The sequence below is a fragment of the Pipistrellus hanaki genome (genome assembly GCF_964339955.1).
Source record: "Pipistrellus hanaki genome assembly, chromosome: 7".
Taxonomy (NCBI): Eukaryota; Metazoa; Chordata; class Mammalia; order Chiroptera; family Vespertilionidae; genus Pipistrellus; species Pipistrellus hanaki.
The window spans coordinates 20,296,482-20,315,720 of NC_140509.1; the positions used below are offsets into that span (position 1 = coordinate 20,296,482).

At 48.0% G+C, this 19,239-nt stretch overlaps 1 protein-coding gene across 1 annotated transcript; it reads right to left on the reverse strand.

Moving 5' to 3' along the window:
- Positions 1-8,575: 8,575 nt before the first annotated feature.
- On the reverse strand, positions 8,576-12,672 carry LOC311625317 (HLA class I histocompatibility antigen, alpha chain G-like). Its single transcript, XM_084889470.1, has 6 exons — positions 12,538-12,672; positions 11,975-12,244; positions 11,453-11,728; positions 10,492-10,767; positions 10,265-10,372; positions 8,576-9,841 (listed from the first exon to the last, which is right to left on the reverse strand). The coding sequence occupies exons 1-6, from the start codon at positions 12,608-12,610 to the stop codon at positions 9,768-9,770; spliced, it is 1,077 nt and encodes a 358-aa protein (XP_084745596.1). The 5' UTR covers positions 12,611-12,672; the 3' UTR covers positions 8,576-9,767.
- Between the last annotated feature and the right edge of the window lie 6,567 nt (positions 12,673-19,239).

The following is a 19,239-nucleotide window of genomic DNA, read 5'->3' on the forward strand; positions in this document are numbered from 1 at the left end:
ACAGTATTGGGAAGCCTGAACATCAGGAAGCTAATCTGTAAAATGAGTGATTTCAGAGGCTTCCTATGCAAAGTGTCCAAACAGCCCAGCCATTAGAGTTACAAAGCTCCCAATTCTCCTTCCCACACAGGAAGTGTGTGTGAATGGGGACTGTTCATTGTGAATGACCTGCGTTCCCCAGCCCTGAGTCTGTCCCTGTGAGTCCCCCATGCCCTCCCTACATGGAGCCCAGGGAGCTGTGTGCTCCTGTGCATTCCAGCAGGAGCATGAGCCTCCTCACAGTGGCAGTGCTCAGTGGGGTCAGAGTGCTCTCCACCAGCGCTCCTGCACTGCCCATCTGTATGAATTACTCACATGTAAGCATGTGCACATTTTATTGGGACTTATTATTATTATTATTATTATTATTATTATTATTATAAATATGGGTTTTACTATTATTATTCCCACTTTATAGACAAGGAAACTGAAGCACAGGGATATTGAGTAAGGTGCTTAAGGTCACACAGCTAATAAATAGATGTTTGAAATGGTTTTGAAATGTAGATAGTCTGGTTGAAGGGCCTATGCTCTGAAATTATAGGTTACTAGTTGTAATGCTTTTCTTATACAAATTTTATTCTTCTTATATAGGAAAAGGCTGATATGCAAATAGACTGAATGATGCAACAAGTGGAACAACCGAACAACTAGTTGCTATGACATGCACTGACCACCATGGGCCGATTAGGGAATATGCCGTTGGTTGGCCACAGCAGGATGGTGGAGCAGGTGAGCGGGGGCACCAGACCAAGGAGGGACACCAGTTGCTGGCATCTGGGCAAAACTCTGGTGGTTATTGAAAATTCTTTGCTTTCTCACACTGCTGCCCCACATGGTGTTTACACCTGCTACTGGTGCCAAATCCCCCACTTGCACCCACTACCAGCACCCAATGCCAGCTGGGATCGCTCAGCACCATCAGCCCTGATTGTCTCTCAGGGGTTCTCCACCTCCCCCTGCTCCTGAGGGGAGATTGTGACAGCGGAGGATATGACAAGACCGGCCCCTGTGCCTACCATAGCCTCACAACCCACAGTTCCTTTCAAGGTGCACGAATTTGTGCACGGGGCCCTTAGTATTATATGTTACTACAAACACTACCTTTTTTGGAATTGAGGGGAAAATTTTTCTCTAACCTTTTTGCTTCTTTACTTAGTACCAGCCACAATTACCCTCACCATCACCACCACCACCACCAAAACACTTCTATTGAGCCAGCCCTTTAACTGCAGGATAGAGTGCTCAAAACAGGGAGTTAAAAGGGTCTATGACACATAGCCTTTACCTTCAAATAGCTTAAACATTCCAGATAGTCGGGACACATTATTTTCTTTTTTAACAGATTAACATAAGGTGGCAGTTAGTTTTTAGGCAGTCTCACAGAATGTATTAAGTCCCAAATGCAAACAGCACCCTACTGACTCTGTAGATATATTTATTACAGATCTATAGACCACATTTAAATCTGAGAGTTCCACTGCTTTAGGATCTCTGCCTGTCCTTCTTTTCCTCACTCCTGCTTGTCTAGCCCTTCTCTGTCTCTCACCCTCAGGCCTCTTTACCCCTTTGCCTCTATTGCCCTCCCACTCCTGACTGTGGCAACAGTGTCACCCCCTCACCTGCCACCCGGGGTCTATTCTCCCCACAGGGTCAGCAGTCCGGCTAATGTGAGTCAGGTTGTGCAGTTTCATCTCTAAAAATGCTCCTGTGACTGCATCTCACTCTGGGAAGCCTCTAGCATGTAAGACATGGGAGCACAGTGGCTTTGGGTCAAAGTTTGTCTCCCATCACATGAAGCTGCTTCTGGTACATAGCACCCAGTGAGTTAATTGTTGTAGAATGAAAGGATGGGTGAATACCAGTTGTATATTTTTTTATCCTCAGTTGAGGATATTTTCCCATTGATTTTTATAGACTGTGGGAGAGAGAAGGAAAGAGAGAGAGAAATATCGATGTGAGAGAAACACATCAATCAGTTGTCTCCTACAAGCCCCCTGACCAAGGCCCGGGTTGGGGGAGGTGCCTGCAACCGGATACCAGCCCTTTATGGGAATCGAACCTGTGCCCTTCAGTCCACAGGCTGACACTCTACCCACTGAGCCAAACTGGGTAGGGCAACACCAATTGTATTAAAATTTTAATTGCATTACATAAAATCATTAAATCAAAAGCAAAAAATAACCATGTTAGGAAATATTTTATTACATGTAACTATTGTACATGTCAGCTCATAAATTTATTTTAGTGGAAATAAATGCTGTGTGCTATATATCGGCTTTCTATTACTATAAAAAAAAATCACCACAACTTAGTGGCTCAAACATCCCCCGCCCCATAGCTCCCCTCCACCTGATTCCCCACCCCACCCCATGCCCTTACTCCCTGCTACTGTCTTCAACCTTAGGTGTAAGATGTTTGTCCAATCTCTTCCCCCAGCCCTCAGACCCCCTTTCCCTGAGAATTGTAGAAATTTGATTTTAAAGCACCTGGGATGCAGGGCTCCATGGGGGACAGGATGCAAAGGCAGGCAGGTGCACATTTGGATGCCACCATTGAAGACAGAGGCCCAAAGGGACGCCCACAGAGATGAAATGTAGGGAACCTTGCTGGTCTCTACCTTTCCACTAAATAAAAGGAGAAACAACAAGATAACTCCTTAAGAGTGTGTAACAGAAGCCAGCTCCCACACCCGTTAGGAGCTCAAACTCACCCTATCTGCATGGCCTCCAAAATCCCAAGCCAAGAAGGTGAAGTTGCACCAGGCTGTAGTAGCCCATCCCCCATGTACCCTTCCAGGCAAACATGAGTCCTTTCTGGAGAAACCACCATCAGAGCATTTCTGCAAATGACACTCCAAGTACCCTGAGCTCACAATCCAAATAATTATTTTTGAAAATAAAAAGGAAACCAGGCCCAACAATCAAGAGTTAGCCAAGATAACCTGCTGATGAATCAGGCTTACAGAGGTTTCAGATATTGAAGTTAGTGTTTCTAGGTTTCTAGAACATACATGTTTTACATTCTTGAAGAAAGAAATGAGGAAATGAGAATTATGCCTAAAGAAGAGACCACCCACTGACAAGGTAGATTTAAACAGAACCACATTGTACACCCACACACTGACCACACAGGAAACAATGAAAGTCATATTCAGTGAATGTTCTGAGCAGCAGGTTGGGTTCAGGCAGAGCCCTGGTGTACTGGAAGGAACTGAAGAACTACATGGACTGCACTCCTAGGAGACAAAAATAGAAAATACCACAGACAGGTTAACAAAACAAAACGGAGAGATCCAGCATTGAGGTTCCAGAGGGAGGAAAAGGGATGAGGTAGAAGATATTCGATAAGAATTTTTCAAAAGTGACCTGATATGATGTGATATTCCGGAGATTCTGGAAGCCCCACGAGCCTCAAATAAAACAAATACAAAGAAATCCTCACCAAACACATCATAATAAAATTTCACATCATCAAACATAAAGAGACGCTCTTAAAAACAGCAAGAGAAAAGAGAGATCACCTGCAAAGAACTACACAGACTGAGAACGACTACTCCACATCGTGATTTCTGGGAAGAAACAGTTCCCACAGAGCAGCCAGCCACCCTCACTGGTCTCTGGGGACCCACCAGACCGGCCTGCAGTGAGCCCAGCTGAGCCTGTGCACACACCACAGGGATGACCTGCAAATGGCTCATCTCAGGTGAGTGAGATTATGTCCAGCTTCCTGTCTCCCCCAGAAGTCTGACCTAAAGGATTCTACCATCCCAATCCTTTGTCCTCTGGTTTTCCCTTAGGCTCAGCCAATGAGGACCCCACAAGGACCTGGAGGGAGGGAGGGAGGGAAGAGAGTAGGTCAGCATTGATAGAGTCACAGACTACATAATGACGTGTCTATCAACCAGGTACCACATATACAGAGGATGTCCCATAGCTTACAATGGAGCTGAAAATTCCTATTGCCTAGGCACATTTGTAGCTGCCATGAGGTCATAGGGCAACAGGTTACTCATGTGTTTGGTGGGATGCTGGTGGAAACAACCTACTGGTCTGCCAGAGGCATAAACGTATGGTACATGATATTACATACAGTACATTGTACTTGATAATGGATGACTATACTACTGGTGTATGTATTTACTGTACTACATATTTCATTGCTATTTTACTAAAATTACTTGTATTGTTGAAAGTATTACAGATGTTTCCTTTGTTTTCTTTTCCAATTGACCTTCTCTACCCGGAACCCGCCCCTCCCAGCCTTCGCTCATAGTCTGAGTCCCTGGGCTATGCCTATGTGCATGTAAGTTCTCCCCTAATAACTTTCCATCCATCCCTCCACCACAATCTTTCCTCTGTCACTGATATTTTATTTTTTATTATTTTTTAAAATATATTTTATTGATTTTTTACAGAGAGGAAGGAAAAGAGATAGAGAGTTAGAAACATCGATGAGGAAGAGTCATCGATCAGCTGCCTCTTGCACACCCTCTACTGGGGATGTGCCTGCAACCAAGGTACATGCCCTTGACTGGAATCGAACCCGGGACCCTTGAATCTGCAGGCCGACACTCTATCCACTGAGCCAAACCGGTTTTGGCTGTCACTGTTATTTTAGAGTCTACTCTTCTACTTATGACAAAACGTTTGCTGTACAAGTGTTATGGTGGCAGCAGCCTCATACATCTCATGGCAATTGTCTCCCTTGATTCCATCATTCTCTCTTGTGCTTGATTTAATCCTGGGCTGTTTTGTACAGTATGTAGCCTAGGAGCCGTAGGTCCCCCATGTGGCCTAGGTGTGCAGTTGCTTTACCATCTCGGTTTGTGTAAGCGCCCTCTGTGATGTTGAGGAAAGTGACAAGTGACATGTTTCTCAGGACGGTGTTCCCCTGGGCTCCCTGTGGGGTCACCTGGGGCTGGCTGAAACCTAAGGTGCCAGTTCCTCACAAGGGGGCCTTCTCTCCATGACTCTCTCCTGCAGCATCCCCACTACTGCTTCCTCCCTTTGTCCCCGATTCAGGGGCAGGAACTGCTCTGCTGCTAAAGCTCAGGGTTACCTCTTGCATTCTCTCTGCTGGGTCCGTACACCTTCCCCACTCATTAGTAAAGATCCCCTCTGTGAATGACCCTAACTTGGGCATGCCACCTGATTCCCTTTGGGGACTCTGCCTGAAACTCACTCCAGCTTGTCCAGGACTCTGTGGAAACTCCCAGAGAGCAAGAGCACACATCCCCTTGCTTTAATTCTCTTACCAAGTGCTGAGCTCAGGGAAGAGATGTCCGGTAAGGAATAGGGTAGTCCCAGTGTAAACAACCCCATGTCTATGGTTCCCTCAGGGTTTGCTGCATGACATTGGGGCAAGTGTGAGGATTGACTGGGAGTGTTTCATGGGACCCAGGAAGGCCAGCATAGCCCTGAGCAGGTATCTTTATATCCCTAAAGTGGACTTGTGCCATGTGCACAGTGAGGGAAACTACTTTTACCAATGACCTCAAATTCCCTTCTCGCCTCATCTCTACCGGAGCCTGCTGTCCTGTTCATGCAGGCAGTCTCATTACTCAAAGTTGTTCAAAGCAAACATCACCTTTTCCCTATAGTTTTTACACTTCTCCTGGTGAAATTGCATAGTACCTGCTGTAAGGACCGGAAAAAGGCCTTTCTTTCTCTTTGAGGTGGCCTTCCACAACTTATGAGAAGCACCTAGTAATTAAACCCCAAGTGTTTAGCTCCTCTGATTCCAGCAGCTCAGCAGGACCAAGATAAGCTACTCTCCAGGCTACATTCTCCCACTGGCTCCTCCTACCTACTGTTCTCACAACTCAGAGACAATCAGCACCAAGGAGTCTCAAGTTAGAAAATTCCCTTCCCCTGTCCCTTTCAATGATTTCTCTTTCCGTCCTGCGTGTAGTTTAAATTACTCAGAAAAGTCAGTCTTGTAAGTCAGTGTAGGAGGCAGAAGCTGATTTCTGGGAAGGCAGACATTTCTGGGAAGGTAGGCGACGCTGATTGGCTGCTCTGCATACTGCACACCAATGGGAGTGAGAACTGGGGGCGCGACATCAGTATCCAGGAAGGAGGGCTCCACACAGGTTGTGAGAGGGAGAAGAGAGTCCTGTCGCACAGACTCCCTCAGTCCTGCTCAGGGGCTGTTTGAGAACCAGGGAGACTCCCCAGGCTGGGAACAGCCCTTTCCTCCCCTGCTCCGGACACTTCTAGAGGAAAACTCACCGTGGGAACTTGACACAGCCCTTAATCACACTCCATGCTCACAGCCCTTCCTGTTCCCACAGGCTACAGACTCAGCACAACAAACACATGGGTAGACTCTAGACTCTAGACTTCTCAGTGATTCCAATTATTCCCTCTGTAATTTTAAAGTCTTCTCCACTTAACCCATCAGCCCTTCATGGCAAGAAGCAGGAAAACAAATTTACATCCAGAGTCTTATTTCAATCAGCCAGTAAGAAGTTGCCACTCAGTGCCCCACGAAGTAAACACAGGGATGGGGAGGACAGGAAAGTGCTGGGGAAGGGCAAGCCTCCCACCTCCTTAAGTTATGCTGATAGGAAGGCACAAACATTCAGATGCCTTTTGCAGAAAGAAATCAGAGGTTCTTTATTTATTTTTATTTTTATCTTGAAAATAATTTTAATTGATCCATTACAAAAGCATTGAACAAGCAAGTAATGTTAATAAAAAATTTAAATGAAATATTTAAAACAGCGGTACAGAGAATAAAACGTGCGCACAAACACACATATTTTAACACTTCCACATTCATTTGGGAATCAGGCCTTTACATTTTGGAGCCATGTTAACTTACAGGCAAACGAAGGAATGTAATGAACATATTCTACAAAAAGTTATAACCTGGAAAACTATTGCCAGACAGTAATTATGTTTTTGAGAATTAATCTGATATTTTTTTTTTTTCTTTTTAAATCAGAGGTTCTTGATGTTAGGGCTATCAGACAATATAACACTTAATGGCCATTTGTAAGCTTCTCACCACTGGGGAGCAAAAGCAGGAGAAACTTGCTGGACACCAGGAGTGAGACCATATAAGCAACTGAAATTTCCCAAAAGACAGCTGACCCCACACCTGCATTCCATCCCCTTCCAAGCCAACTATTTAGCCCCCAGACCCACTGGCCACAGAGTTTCCTGCCAGTGACTGCATCTAAGGATGAAACTCAAAATTGTGGGTGTTGTCATCGCCCGCCCACCCTCCCCTTGGCTGGTGCTGTGCAGCCCTTTCCCCTTTGGTATCCCATCCCCCATCCTCTTTCCTTAAATAAATTCCATTTTTCTTTATTTCCATTCAAAATGGCTGGGTAGCCTGCCCGCATATCACCATGCTAACCTTTCACTTGAGTCACAAAGTGGGAGTGTGGGTAAATCTCACATGACTCAGTCCCCCACTGAGCACCAGCAAGTAAAGACAGGGAAGGGGAGGGCCCAGCCGGCTCTGATGGACAGGAAAGTGTGAGAAGGGTGAGTGGTGGGAGGGATGGGCAAGCCTCCCAGCTCCTCATGTTATGCTGATAAAACACACACATTCTAATGCCATTGGCAGAAAGTAATCAGAGTTCTTGAGTCACAAAGTGGGAGCACAAATAGAACAAATCCCCTTCACTCCTGCCCTCACAAGGCACAGGCCACACGCTATGGAAGAAAATGATCATGAAATATTCAGCTCTGTGGCTGTAAGTGGTGACATTCTCAACAGCTCATGCAGGTTCACTATGTCCCAAAGAATCCCCATCACCAGGTCCTGTCTTCTGGTTACATTGGGGTTTTATTATTTTTTTTTAAAACTTCTTTATTGATTAAGGTATCACATATTTGTCTTCTCCCCTTTCCCCCATTCCCATCCTAAACCCCTCCCCACGTATGGCCCCACCCCCCTGTTGTCTGTGACCACTGGTTAGACTTATATGCATGCATACAAGTCCTTTGGTTGATCTCTTCCCTTTTCCCCCACCCTCCTTTACCTTCCCTCTGAGGCCCAACAGTCTGATTGATGCTTTCCTGTCTCAGGGTCTGTTTTTGTTCATCAGTCTATGTTGTTCATTATTTCCCCTAGATGAGTGAGATCATGTGATCCAAGGAATACACTTATAAAAACCGAAAATTAGACAAGCAATAATGGTTATGCTGAGAGGCAAATGAATCAGTCTTTGTGAGTTTCTTTCTGGGCCAAGAGTACTTTTGAGTCCTAATTTCAATGTCAAACAGTTCCTTATGTGTACATGTCAGCAATGATATTTCAGTTCTGGATGGTGGACAAATAGTAGTGATGCAGGTCCAACCTTCTCTGGTTTGGTCCTGGCCAACCTACAGGGATGCACAGCTGCTAACTGCTAGTATGGCAAGGTGTCCTCAGTGTCTTTCACCTCTGGACTGTTCCTCTTATGTCTTCATGGCTGGAGCAGCCCTGTCAATTCTTCTCTGTTGCAGGAATCCACTTGGTCTTGGAGTTGTTTTCTAATAATGTATAAACATGTTTTTTTTGTTCTTGTTTTTAAGAGTTGTTCATTTTTTTCTTTTTCCTTTCTTTAAAAAAAAAAGTAAATAAATTAAATTGCCAACAATGTGGCTGAGCTGGAAAAGTGGGGTAGCCATAAGTAGGCCATTCTAAAAAAACGTGGGATGGAATGAAATATAAACACACAACAATGGCCAAAGGGAATTATCAAAATGACTAGTTACAATCACAGGGCTGGAGAGGGGGCTGCGGAACTATGATGGCCTGTGCCACCTACCTCATCTCAGCCAATGCCAGAGAGCTGCTTCTTGCTGGGCATATTCACCCTGAGACTAGCCCCCTAACTTCCACTCCTGTCATTCCTTAATTAAGAGAAAGTATAGGAAAGAAGAGCTCATCTGGAAATTTTTGGCATCCCAACCTGCACACCTGCAGACGGATGGGAGCCTGCACCTTTAAGATGGACTAAACAAGATATTGCTTGGCACAGAGTTCCAGTCTTCCTCTTAAGGGTCATGAAAGATGGCCAGTTACTGGCTCATTACTTCTAGGGTTTTGGTTCCACCCTTACTATGTCTTCAGGATGTCTGCTCCCCAGAGCTGCCCAGTGTTTAGAGTCAACAGGCCTGCCTGCTCAGATTACCTGGTTTGAAGGAGGGGAATGATTCAAGATTTCTCACTCCACCCTGATCCTTCAAGAGAAAATGAGTAACTTTGTGCTTTCTAAAAATATCTGGAACCAGGGATCCTAGGCAGAAAACCGGATATAGAATGAAGGCTTTCACAACCAGACTGGAAATTTACAGACATCTTAGGGGAAGGAATTAGGCAAAAGAAGGGAATCTGGGTCTCCCACCTAGAAGGCTGAGCAAAGAGTTTCAGAGCCCTTCAGTGCCAGAAGAGCAGGGAGAAGTGAGGTCCAAGTATAAGCCACAAGATGAAGGACAGTTGGGGAGGACTCACGGCTCCGCTACTGGAGTGATGAGATTTTCTGATTTCTGTCTCTTCTGTTGACAGCCGGCCGAGATCTATATCTGTTCAATGCCATGGGCAAATATCATGACCAGCCCTGGCTCCTGCACCATGTCATTGCCCATATGCTGGTTCTCACAGGCCATCACGACAGCAGCCTGCTTGCCAGGGATGCGCTTGGCTACATAGTTCTCATAGGTTCATCTGTCTTGTCTCTAGTGTGGCCAGACCCTGGGGCCAGCTCCGCTCATGGGCATTTTCTATCAGCTCATTGACAATAGAGGCAGGACAGCCTGAGCATGGCTCCCTCCTTTTCCACTTGTGGGAAGAAAACATCCTGTGAGAAGACAGAGAGGAGGCAGGGTCATGAGGTCCCCCCAAAAAACTCCTATTCCTGAAACCCAGAGAAGTTTCCAGAACTGTGACTACAAACCCAGGGTAGGATCAGGAAACCTGAGGAAAAACTACAAGTGTGGGGAGTAGACCAACCATCCTCCCAGAGGTCTGTCCTCAGCAGGGACCTTCCACTCTGAGCTGGAGGTGCTGGGAACCAGACCTCCTCACTAGAATCATCAAGGTAATGAATGTGTCCCTCATGTTCACCCGTGTCTTACTAAAGAGTGAGTGTCAGCAAATAGGGCCCCACGCTGGGCAACCACATGTGTGGGGATGGTACTTGCCATTAATGAAGCAGAACACACTTCTACCTGGGCTTGCAACCCCCAGTGAGACAGGACACTCAGCCCCACCCCTTCCCTACCTGAGCGCTTCCTCCTCCTCCACATCACAGCTCCAGTGACCACAGTTCGAAGGAAGACCAGGCTCATAACGAGAACTATAGGGACGATGGTGGCCCAAGAAGACGTCTCTGGGAAGGGAAGAGGAGGTGAGGGCCCTGACCCTGAAGGCTCAGCCCTAACCCCACTGAAGTCCTCCACAGGCCCCTGCTTCCCTGAGACCAGACTCTGTGCCCACGTCTCTCCTCACCCCATCTCAGGGTCAGGGGCTCGGCCAGGCCCTCATGCTCCACATGGCACGTGTATCTCTGTTCCTCTCCAGAGGGCACCACCAGGGACGCCCACTTCTGGAAGGTCCCATCTCCCGAAGACCTGGTCTCCACAAGCTCCATGTCCTGGGTCTGCTCCTCCCCATCACGCTGCCAGGTCAGGCTGATGTCCGCAGGGTAGAAGCCCCGGGCCCAGCACCTCAGGGTGACCTCGCGGTCAGAGATGGGGTGGTGGGCCACGTGTGTCTTTGGAGGGTCTGAGGAGAAGGGTGAGGAAATTCAGGAAATTGGCATTATCAGGGATCCTCCAGAGCGCTCATGTGACCATGAGAGTATAAAGAGCACCTGGAGTGGTTGAGGGGGCACACAAGCAGCCACCAGCCTGGACATACCGTGTTTCCCTGAAAATAAGACCTAGCACATGGAAAAATAAGACATCCCATGAAAATAAGATCTAGCGCATCTTTGGGAACAAAAATTAATATAAGACACTGTCTTATTTTCGGGGAAACAGGGTAGCATCTGGGGATGATCTCCAGTCTTTAGAAAGTTCTAGTCAGAGGGACACAGCCCAGGGTGGGAGGCAGGCCTCAGGGGAAGAAATGATAACTCTTTCTGTCCTGGCTGGAGTCTAAATTACTAGAAAAGTCGTGGTCAGACCTCAAATACACTGGGTGAGGGAGGGAACAGGGCCTGAGAGAGCAAGTCCCCATGGGTCCCAGAGCCTCTGCAGGGTCAATGGGAACCCTGATCAGTTATTTGTCCCTGAGAGACTGCACCCAAAGTGTCCCTGAGAGAAGGGTGGGTGTCCCTGGATCTGAAAAGCCAGCGGACTCAGTCTCCTGGCCCAAAGGAGGGGTGTTCTGACGCTGACCCTAAGTCCTGTCTCCTTGTGGATCCCCAGCCCCAGGGGTGAGCAGGGAGGCCCCTGGCCCCTGGTACCTGTGCGCTGCAGCACCTCCTTCCCTTTCTCCAGGTGTCTGTGCAGCCACTCCAGGCAGTCCTCCTGCAGGAAGTGTCTCCATTCCTCAGCCACACCGGCCTCCTCCCACTTGCGCCTGGTGATCTGAGCCTCAGTGTCAGCTGCGGTCCAGGAGCGCAGGTCCTCGTTCAGGGCGATGTAGTCAGTGCCATCATAGGCTGACTGGAAATAACCGCGGAGGAGGTTCCCGTCTGGTCCCATGTCACAGCCGATCATCCACTGGAAGGTGTGAGACCCTGACCCGCCCCGAAGTCAGAGTCGCCCACTGGGCCCGCCCCAACCCCACCCGCGGGGATTAAACAGAAACAAAATAAAACCGGGTCCAAGTCCCGGAGGGTTCCTCTTGGGTGTGTGTAGGGGGGTGGGGGGGGGTGGGGCGCGGGGCGGCGTAGGTTAGAGTGAAACTCTCACTGGGACACTCGGGGCGACCCCGGGCGGTCCGTGGGGATGGGGGCCGGGACCACCCGGGTCCGTTGGCTCACCGTCCTGGCTCTGGTTGTAGTAGTGGCGCAGGTTGTGCAGGTTCACTCGGGAAGCCTGTGCGTGACTCTTGGAGTTCTGGGTGCTCAGGTCCCAATAGCGCGGCTCCTCCCGCTCCATCCAGGGCGCCCGCGGCTCCGCCCTCCGACTCTCAGAGTAGCTGTCGAACCGCTCGAACTGCGTGTCGTCCACGTAGCTGACCTCCAGGTACCGGGGCTCCCCTCGGCCGGGCCGGGACACGGCGGTTTGGAAAAATATCAGCGAGTGGGGGCCTGGGGGGTCGGAGCGGAGGAGCTGACACCCGCGACCCTCCTCCCGGAGTGGGTTCGGGGTCCCGGGTGGGAGGGAGAGGAGAGGGGAAGGGGCCCGGAGAGGAAACAGGAGCAGCGGGACTTAGAAGAGAGGGGTCCGGATGGGGGGGGTGTGTGTGGGGGGGGGAGGGGGGTCAGGACAGGGTGGGTGTGGGGGATGGGAGGTGGAGACGCCCTGTACCGGGTCCTGCTCCCACGCCGGGTCCCCTCGCTCCTTCTCCCCAGAGGCCATTCCCTTGGGACCCCGCACTCACCCGCCCAGGTCTCGGTCAGGGCCAGGGCCCCCCAGAGCAACAGGAGGATGGTCGGGGACCTCTTGAGCGGCATCCTCCAGGTCTGGGGAGTCTGAGAGTCCTGGTGATGCCCCACACTTATAACTGGGTCGGAGGCGATCCTGATTGGCTTCTCTAGCACCTGACACCCAACCGGAGATGAGAACTGGGACGCGTCATCAGTATCCAGGAAGGAGGGCCCCACACAGGTTGTGAGAGGGAGAAGTGAAACTGCAAGGAGCTTTAGAATCCCCCCTTGGGCTGTGACCCTGAGATCAGGCCTGGGACCTGGGACTTTGCCCTGACCCTTCCCCCTGCACAGGGAGCTCCTGTTACAGAGTCTCCCTCAGTCCTGCCCAGGGGCTGTGTGAGAACCAGGGAGACTCCCCAGGCTGGGACCAGCCCTTTCCTCCCCTGGAACCCGTCTCCCTAAAATGGACTCTGCCTCCCACCCTCACCTCTGCCCTGGACACTTCTAGAGGAAAGCTCACCCTGGGAACTTGATGCCAGAGAGTGAGCTCCCTGTGAAAGGAGGCGGAGGGACAAGGTTTCCTCTGTAATCCTGGAGGGCTTGGGCCTGAAAAGACCAGTGAAGGGCAGGTGAGGAGAGAGGGGATGGGGGATGAACGTCAGGAAGCTAATCTGTAAAATGAGTGATTACAGAGGCTTCCTATGAAAAGTGTCCAAACAGCCCTGCCATTAGAGTTACAAAGCTCCCAATTTTCCTTCCCACACCGGAAGTGTGTGTGAGTGGGTACTGTTGCATTGTGAATGACCTGCATTCCTCAGCCCTGAGTCTGTCCCTGTGAGTCCCCCAGCCCTCCCTACATGGAGCCCAGGGAGTGGTGTGCTCCTGTGCATTCCAGCAGGAGCATGAGCCTCCTCACAGTGGCAGTGCTCAGTGGGGTCAGAGTGCCCTCCACCAGCTCTCCTGCACTGCCCATCTGTATGAATTACTCACATGTAAGCAGTGTGCACATTTATCAGGACATATTACTATTATTATTATTATTAGAAATATGGATTTTACTATTATTATTCCCACCTTACAGACAAGGAAACTGAAGCACAGGGATATTGAGTAATGTACTTAAGGTCACACAGGTAATAAATAGATGTTTGGAATGGCTTTCAAATATAGTCTGGCTCATGAGCCTGTACTTTGTATTATAGGTTACTTGTTTGTAGTGCTTTTCTTTCTTTTTTTTATTTTTAAAATATATTTCATTGATTTTTTTCAGGGAGGAAAGGAGAGGGATGGAGAGCTAGAAACATCGATGAGAGAGGGAAACATTGATCGGCTGCCTCCTGCACACCCGACCGGGGATGTGCCCGCAACCAAGGTACATGACCTTGACCGGAATCGAACCTAGGACCTTTCAGTCCTCAGGCCAATGCTCTATCCACTGAGCCAAACCGGTTTCGGCTGTACTGCTTTGCTGAAAGGATTTTATTCATCCTATATAATAAAACCCTAATATGTAAATAATCAAATGGTGGAAAACCCTAACAACTCTTCACTATGACGTGTGCTGACCACTAGGGGACGTGTGTGGAACATTCCAGGCATCGGTTGCAGTAGTATGGTGGAGCCGGTGAGCAGGGGTACCAGACCAAGAAAGGGTGCTGGTAGCTGTCATTGGGGCGAGCCTCTGGTGGTTACTAGATATTTTCTATGGTTCTGCCTGGTGCTTGCACCTGCTGCTGGATGCCAGTTGTGCTTCTGCCTCCTGCCAGCACCAAAGCTGCCCCTCCCACACACTGCTGGTGCCTGGTGCCAGCCCCAATCCCTTGGTGCCATCAGTGGGTGTGACCTGCAGCTGCTAGCACCTATCACCTCTCAGGGCTTCTCCGCCTCCTCCTGCACCTGAGGGGAGATCAGGGCCAGCAGCCATCTCTCACACTCTCTCACACCACCTGCTGTTGCAAGCCCTGATCACTCCTGAGGGCTTCTACACCTCCCACTGCTCCTGAGGGGCAATCGGGGCAACGGAGGATGGACTGAGATACACTCTGTACTTACCACAGCCTTGAGGCCCACAATTTCTTTCAAGGCACATGATTTTTGCACTGGGGCCTGATATTATGTGTTTCTACAAATACTTTGTTTTGTTGGTATTGAGAGAACAAATTGTCTCTAACCTTTTTGCTTCTTTACTTAGTACCAATCACAATTACTCTCACCATCCCCATCACCACCACCACCACCACCACCACAACCAAAACACTTCTATTGAGGCAACCCTTTAAGTGCCGGATAGAGTGCTCAAAATAGAGTGACAAAAGTGTTTAAGACACATAGTCTTTGCTTAAACTCCAGTTAGAAATGTGACCCGTGTACTTGGGAGAGAAATTTATAGAAAGGGTTGCTTTACTAACTTTGGTCGAGAATATGTTTATTTTTAGAAAACAACTCTAAGACCACATGGATTCCTGCAGGAGAAGAATTGACAGGAATGCTCCAGCCATACAGACAAGAGGAAAAACAATCCAGAGATAGAAGATGATGACAACGCCTTGCCATATTAGCAGTCAGCAGCTGTGTGTTACTGCATGTTACCCAGGATCAAACCAAAAGGTCGGACCTGCATTGCCACCATTTATCCACCATCCGGATACCATTGCTGACATGTACTCAAAAAACTGTTGGACATTGATATTGGGATGCAAAATTTTTTCTTAAAAATTAAAAATAGGGGGAGATGTAGGGGGCTCCCTAGGAAGACACCTGGACATTCTTTAGATTGTTGCTGACTGAGCCTGGGATATTGGTGAAATCATGTCAGTTGCACTCTGGCTCTGGGAGTGCCAAGATGTTTTTAGTTCCTGGCTTGTGTTTATCTGGCAGGAAGGAATGGGTGGGACCTGGCGCCTCCCAGGCTCCTTGTTTTTCCTGTGAAAATCCCCCTTGGGTATTGGAGAATAAATAGATGTGCTATGTGGCTCAGGGGTCGCCAGTCTCTCCAGCAGAGGAGGTCGGCAACCCACCTGGGACCCAGCTTCAAACTATTTCTGCATCTACTCTCTTCACTTCATTATTTCTCAATCCCTGGCTGCCTCTACGAAGAACCAATTTCATCTCTCTTTCCGTGCTGGCCACAGAGAAGGGAGATCCCTGCCATATCAGGCCCCCACAGCAGGGGAGCACTGGGGTAGAGTTCATACCATAAAGTAATAGAGAGAGAGCCACCTCGCAGGGCACAGAGCAGTCCTAGATAAACACTTTGAGACATGTATGCTTAGTGCACGAGCATACATGTAAAGCAGGACTTTCAGCAGCATTGTTTATCATTTCCACACACTGAAAAGGAACCAAGGGACCACGACAAGGGGAAGGAATAATACACAGTGTGAGTCACTTATTCAATGTTATGTTACACAAGAACACAGACTAGCACTTCAGATACATATAATGAGTTGTCGAGCATACTGCTGAGCTAAAACACAGCCTCAAGCCCTACCTGGTTTGGCTCAGTGAAAACAGCGTTGACCTGCAGAAGGGTCCCGGGTGCGATTCTGATCAAGGGCACATGCCAGTAGGGAGTGTGCAGGAGGCAGCCGATCAAGGATTCTCTCATCATTGATGTTTCTATCTCTCTCCCTCTCCCTTTCTCTCTGAAATGAATAAAAATATATTCAATAAATAAATAAAACACAGCCTCAAAAGTGTGTACATAATGTGCTTTTATTTGTTTGAGATATTAAAAATTTATGTACAACTCAGGATAATCCGTATTGCTTGGAGACGCACACATCGGGGCAAAAAGTAGAGAAAAGCCTGAACTTGATGACTACGAAATCAGGTGTGCAGGAGGCCTTTACTCTTGGAGGGCTGTGGTGCTAGGACATGGTGACCCGCAGACAGGAGGCCGGCTCGTCCCGGCTGTCCTCTGCCCCTTGTCTAGCCCGTCTGCCCAGCTGCCAGTCTGACCGACCAACACAGCCAGCTCTTGGCTGAAGCCCACAGGACTGGGAGCCCACAGTGGTGAAAGTTCCCACAGTCACATCTCAGCAGCCAGCACAAGCAGTTCCTCACATGCCCCACAGGCGTGGGCCCTACCTGTGCTGTACCCCGTGGATGACTGTCTCCCGGGTCCTCCAGCTCTACATCCACATCTTCCTCGTCTCTCCATCGCCCCCCCATTCTGTGAGCTCTGAGGTCAGAAGTACCCCCCACATCCCTGTAAGACGTGTAATGGCTGTTTTCCTGTTTGCACTCCGATGGAGACTTGCCACTTTAGGTTTGATTTTGGATAAAACAAACAAACAAACAAACAAACCAAAAACTTGGTTAAGTGCTTAGGGCTGAAGAGATCTGCTACCATTTACTAGAGTCTCCAATGCTTTAAGACAGACAGCTGTGTCCACTGTGGAGGAAAGCACGAACTTGGCCATCAGTCCAACTGGCTTCATCAAGTAATAACCATATCATCCTTATTGATTCTTACTTATTCTCTTGGAGGCTCATTTCTCTCCATAAAGTGTAAAATTGATCATGCCTTCCTCGTATAATTGTTTTAAGGATTAAATAAAATAATTCATTTAATGTTTATATAGCACCTGGCACAACGTTTAAAACAAAAACTATCAGATTTCTTTTTTTCAGATCTGAAAGTTTCTGGGCATATTACAGAAAATAATTTAAAAACCTATGCTTAACCTATGAATGTTAGATTAAAAAATTATTAGATCTTTCAAAACGAAGAGTTCACACTGATTAGGGAGTTCCCGAACTGGTGGCTCAGTTTGTTGGACCATCATCCTGTGCACCAAAAGCTTGCAGGTTTGTTTCCTGGTTAGGCACATACCTGGGTTGCAGGTTACATCCTGGTTGGGGCTTGTACCAGATCTAAGATCTCTCTTACATGGATATTTCTCTCTCTCTCTGTCTCAAAAATAAATAATAACATATCCTTGGGTGAGGATTTAAAACATTAATACTGAGAGGGGAATGAGGAAAATCCATGCATGATACAGAGTAAAAATGCATAGCAAACTGAACACCGAAGCCACTGGCTGCTCGAAAGATACCCTCTCGGACCTAGAAATTTGATTTTAATAGCACGCTTGAATGCAGGGCTCGATGGAGGACAAAGTGCGAAGGCAGGCAGGTGAACATTTGGATGTCACCATTGAAGACAGAGTCCCTAAGGGATGCCCCACAAAGAGGAAATGTAGGGAACCTTGCTGGTCTCTACCTTTCCGCTAAATAAAACGAGAAACTACAAAGTAACTCCTTAAGAGTGTGTGACAGAACCCAGCTCCCACAGCTGTTTGGAGCTCACACTCACCCTATCTGCATGGCCCCCAAAATCCCAAGCCAAGAAGGCGAGGTTACATCAGGCTGGTAGTAGCCCATCCCCCATGTACCCAGCAAGGCAAACATGAGTGCTTTCTGGAGAAACCACCATCAGAGCGTTTATGCAAATGACGTTCCATGAACTCTGAACTCACAATCCAAATAATTATTTTTTAAAAATAAAAATGAAATGACACCCAACAAGCAAGAGTTAGCTAAGATAACCTGCTGAGGAATCAGGCCTACAGAGGTTTCAGATATTGCAGTTAGTGTTTCTAGAACATACATGTTTTACATTCTTGAAGAAAGAAATGAGGAAATGAGGATTATGCCTAAAGAAGAGAACAGCCACTGACGAGGTAGATTTAAACAGAACCACATTGGACACCCACTCACTGAACACACATGAAACAATGAAAATCATATTCAGTGAATGTTCTGAGCAGCAGGTTGGGTCAGGCAGAGCCCTGGTGTACTGGAAGGAGCTGAAGAACTACTTAGACTGCACTCCTGAGAGACAAAAAGAAATAGAAAATACCACAGACAGGTTAACAAAACAAAACGGAGAGATCCAGCACTGAAGTTCCAGAAGGTGGAAAAGGGAATGAGGCAGAAGGTATTCGCTAAGAATTTTCCAAAATTGACCTGATATGATGTGATATTCCGGAGATTCTGGAAGCCCCACGAGCCTCAAACAAAACAAATACAAAGAAATCCTCACCAAGACACATAATAAAATTTCACATCATCAAACATAAAGAGACGCTCTTAAAAACAGCAAGAGGAAAGAGATCACCTGCAAAGAACTACACAGATTGAAAACAACTGCTCCACATGGTGATTCATGGGAATAAACAATTCCCGCAGAGCAGCCAGCCGCCCTCACTGTTCTCTGGCGACAGACCAGATGGGCCTGCAATGAGACCAGCTGAGCCTGTGCACACACCACAGGGATGACCTGCAAATGGCTCATCTCAGGTGAGTGAGATTATGTCCAGCTTCCTGTCTCCCCCAGAAGTCTGACCTAAAGGATTCTACCATCCCAATCCTTTGTCCTCTGGTTTTCCCTTAGGCTCAGCCAATGAGGACCCCACAAGGACCTGGAGGGAGGGAGGGAAGAGAGTAGGTCAGCATTGATAGAGTCACAGGCTACATAATGACGTGTCTCTCAATCAGGGACCACATATACAGAGGAGGCCCCTTAGCTTACTATGGAGCTGAAAATTCCTATTGCCTAGGCACATTGTAGCTGCCGTGAGGTCATAGGGCAACAGGTTACTCATGTATTTGGGAGGGATGCTGCTTGAAAGAACCTCCTGGGCTGCCAGAGGCATAAAAGTATGGTACATGCCATTACATACAGTACATAGTACTTGATAATGGAT

What these genes read in the sequence shown, in the direction of transcription:
- LOC311625317 (XM_084889470.1), bottom strand. Translation starts at nt 12,610, where the DNA reads ATGCCGCTCAAGAGGTCCCCGACCATCCTCCTGTTGCTCTGGGGGGCC. An exon ending in CTACAACCAGAGCCAGGACG is followed by an intron (nt 11,729 to 11,974) that starts GTGAGCCAACGG and finishes GGGGCGGGTCAG; the next exon opens with GGTCTCACACCTTCCAGTGG. An exon ending in GAGGAGGAGGAAGCGCTCAG is followed by an intron (nt 9,842 to 10,264) that starts GTAGGGAAGGGG and finishes GTCTTCTCACAG; the next exon opens with GATGTTTTCTTCCCACAAGT.